The sequence below is a fragment of the Eriocheir sinensis genome, chromosome 3 (genome assembly GCF_024679095.1).
Source record: "Eriocheir sinensis breed Jianghai 21 chromosome 3, ASM2467909v1, whole genome shotgun sequence".
NCBI classification, from domain to species: Eukaryota; Metazoa; Arthropoda; class Malacostraca; order Decapoda; family Varunidae; genus Eriocheir; species Eriocheir sinensis.
The window spans coordinates 9788265-9790764 of record NC_066511.1 but is presented as its reverse complement, the minus strand read 5'-3'; the positions used below and the strand labels follow the sequence as shown (position 1 = coordinate 9790764).

Genomic DNA, 2500 nt, shown 5'->3' with positions numbered 1-2500 from the left:
TCATCCCCTCCTTGATGTGTGTGTGTGTGTGTGTGTGTGCATGTTATGTGTGGCAACACCGTCGCACAAGGGAATGTTCCTCAAGGTCAGTCCTAATGACCTGAGGTCCCCTCTATTGGTACTACTTGAATCATTAAGGCTGCTGCTGAAGACCATCACCACCTAAAAGTTATCCTTTTCTTCACCTCCTCCCCCTCTTCCTCCTCATCTTCGTCATTATCCTCCTCCTCCTCCTCCTCCTCCTCGGCTTTGCCTGGTTGCTCCATAGTCTTGCGTGGCCTATTAGTCTGCGGAAACTTGGTCAGTTCCATGCCACGATAATAACGTATAGAAGTTCATCTCGAGCCCTGTGTGTGTGTGATGTGTGTGTGTGTGTGTGTTCTCCTCTTCTCTCCTCTCTTTATTCCACTCACTACTTGTCTCTCTCACTGCCTTCACTTCTTCTTCTTCTTCTTCTTCTTCTTCTTCTTCTTCTTCTTCTTCTTCTTCTCCTCAGGGAACTAGACGCCCCTGCCTTGCATAGTCTCAGGTCACCATTGGACAAGGTGTGTGTGATCTGTCTGTGTGTGGGTCATGTGTGAAGCTCTGGGCAGCTGCAGTGGTGAATTGGACTGCAGGCAGAGGATCTCTTTATGAGACAATGGCTGGAGTTCCAGGGTTCTCTAAGCGGAAACAGAGGGTAGTTATAAACGGTGTTTCATCTAACTGGCTCGATGTCAGAAGCGGCGTACCTCAAGGATCAGTACTTGGTCCCATGCTCTTCTTAATTCATGTTAATGATATCGATGATGGGCTCACTTGCAAAATATCAAAATTTGCTGATGACACAAAAATTGCAAGTAAGGTAACTACGACACTCGACAAATAAGCATTACAATCAGATCTAGATCGACTTGCACGTTGGGCCAATCAATGGTAAATTAAATTTAACGTTGACAAATGTAAAGTGTTATACATCGGAAACAATAACAATCGCGTTCAGTACGTAATGAATGGCCAAAACTTTCTGCAGTAAGTAAAGAAAAGGATCTTGGAATCATTATATCAAGCAATTTAAAGCCCGGTCAGCATTGTTCAGAGGTAGTTAAAACCACAAACAAATTGGTTGGCTTCATCGGACGAGTGTTTAGTAATAAATCGGAAAAAGTAATATCAAAGCTGTATAATTCGCTGGTTCGACCCCATCTACTAGTTCTTTCCTCTTTCCTACATAATTTCATGCAGTTTTTCTATACTGCATGTTTTTTTCCCTTTCGGAGAGCTTGTGCACTTTGCTGAGTGACAAGCTTCATCTTCCACCCTTTGATTAGATAGGTTGTGGGTGAGCTTGTCACAACAGCCCTGGCGTACCATCAGGTCTGCTGTTGTTTGTTCTTCCTTTGTGTTCTTTGTGTTCGTCCCAGCAGGTGTTCATTAAAAAGAGGAGTCTGAGAGTTGAACTATAATTTTAAAAGATAATTGTCCTCTTTTTTTTTTCCGTCGGCGGTCAAGTCACTTCGAGTTTACCTTCTCATTTGCATGGTCTCTTTGTATTTAGGTGGTGAGAGTTGAGTTGCGGGTGAAGTAGGGGTTTGGAATGACGGTGGTGATGTGGGATGGCGTGTATGTAGGGAAGAAAAAGTGAGGCTTAACAAAGACTGAAGGAAAATTTTGGAAAAAAAAAATTGCAAAGAAGAAGAGGTTAGCGGGAGGTTGAGGCAAAAAGAAATCATCCACAGGAAAGACGCAGATGACTCAAATGTAACATTAAAGGAGAGAGAGAGAGAGAGAGAGAGAGAGAGAGAGAGAGAGAGAGAGAGAGAGAGAGAGAGAGAGAGAGAGAGAGAGAGAGAGAGAGAGAGAGAGAGAGAGAGAGAGAGAGAGAGAGAGAGAGAGAGAGAGAGAGAGAGAGAAAAATACATAGAGAGAGAGAGAGAGAGAGAGAGAGAGAGAGAGAGAGAGAGAGAGAGAGAGAGAGAGAGACGTAAGAGTAGAGAGAGAGAGAGAGAGAGAGAGAGAGAGAGAGAGAGAGAGAGAGAGAGAGAGAGAGAGAGAGAGAGAGAGAGAGAGAGAGAGAGAGAGAGAGAGAGAGAGAGAGAGAGAGAGAGAGAGAGAGAGAGAGAGAGAGAGAGAGAGAGAGAGAGAGAGAGAGAGAGAGAGAGAGAGAGAGAGAGAGAGAGATTTACATAGAAAATCAGACCACACAGACCCCATGGTCCAGACTAGGTGGTCTGTCCTTAAACCTAAATGATTTTACATTAATCAGAAGGCTCCAAAACGTTGCATTTCTACTCTAGTTGATATTAAGTTGAAGGAAGTGACGGTCGAACTTTTTTTTGAAGGAGTCAATCGTGTTACACTGGACCACTGATGGTGGGAGCTTATTCCATTCTCGCACTACAACGTTGGTGAAGAAAAATTTGGTGCAGTCTGAATTTACTTGTCTACATCTGAGTTTTACGCCATTGTTCCTCGTGCGCAAAGTGTCATCGATCATAAACAATGTTGATCTGTCTACATT

At 43.7% G+C, this 2500-nt stretch overlaps 1 protein-coding gene across 1 annotated transcript in view; it reads left to right on the top strand.

The window, feature by feature from the left end:
- Positions 1-1551, top strand: part of LOC127003247 (xanthine dehydrogenase-like) — a 30361-nt gene extending 28810 nt beyond the window's left edge. Inside the window, exon 5 of the mRNA XM_050869653.1 lies at positions 1538-1551. Coding sequence (XP_050725610.1) covers positions 1538-1551 — 14 coding nt within the window. The remainder of the gene's footprint in view (positions 1-1537) is intronic.
- The last annotated feature ends 949 nt before the right edge of the window (positions 1552-2500 follow it).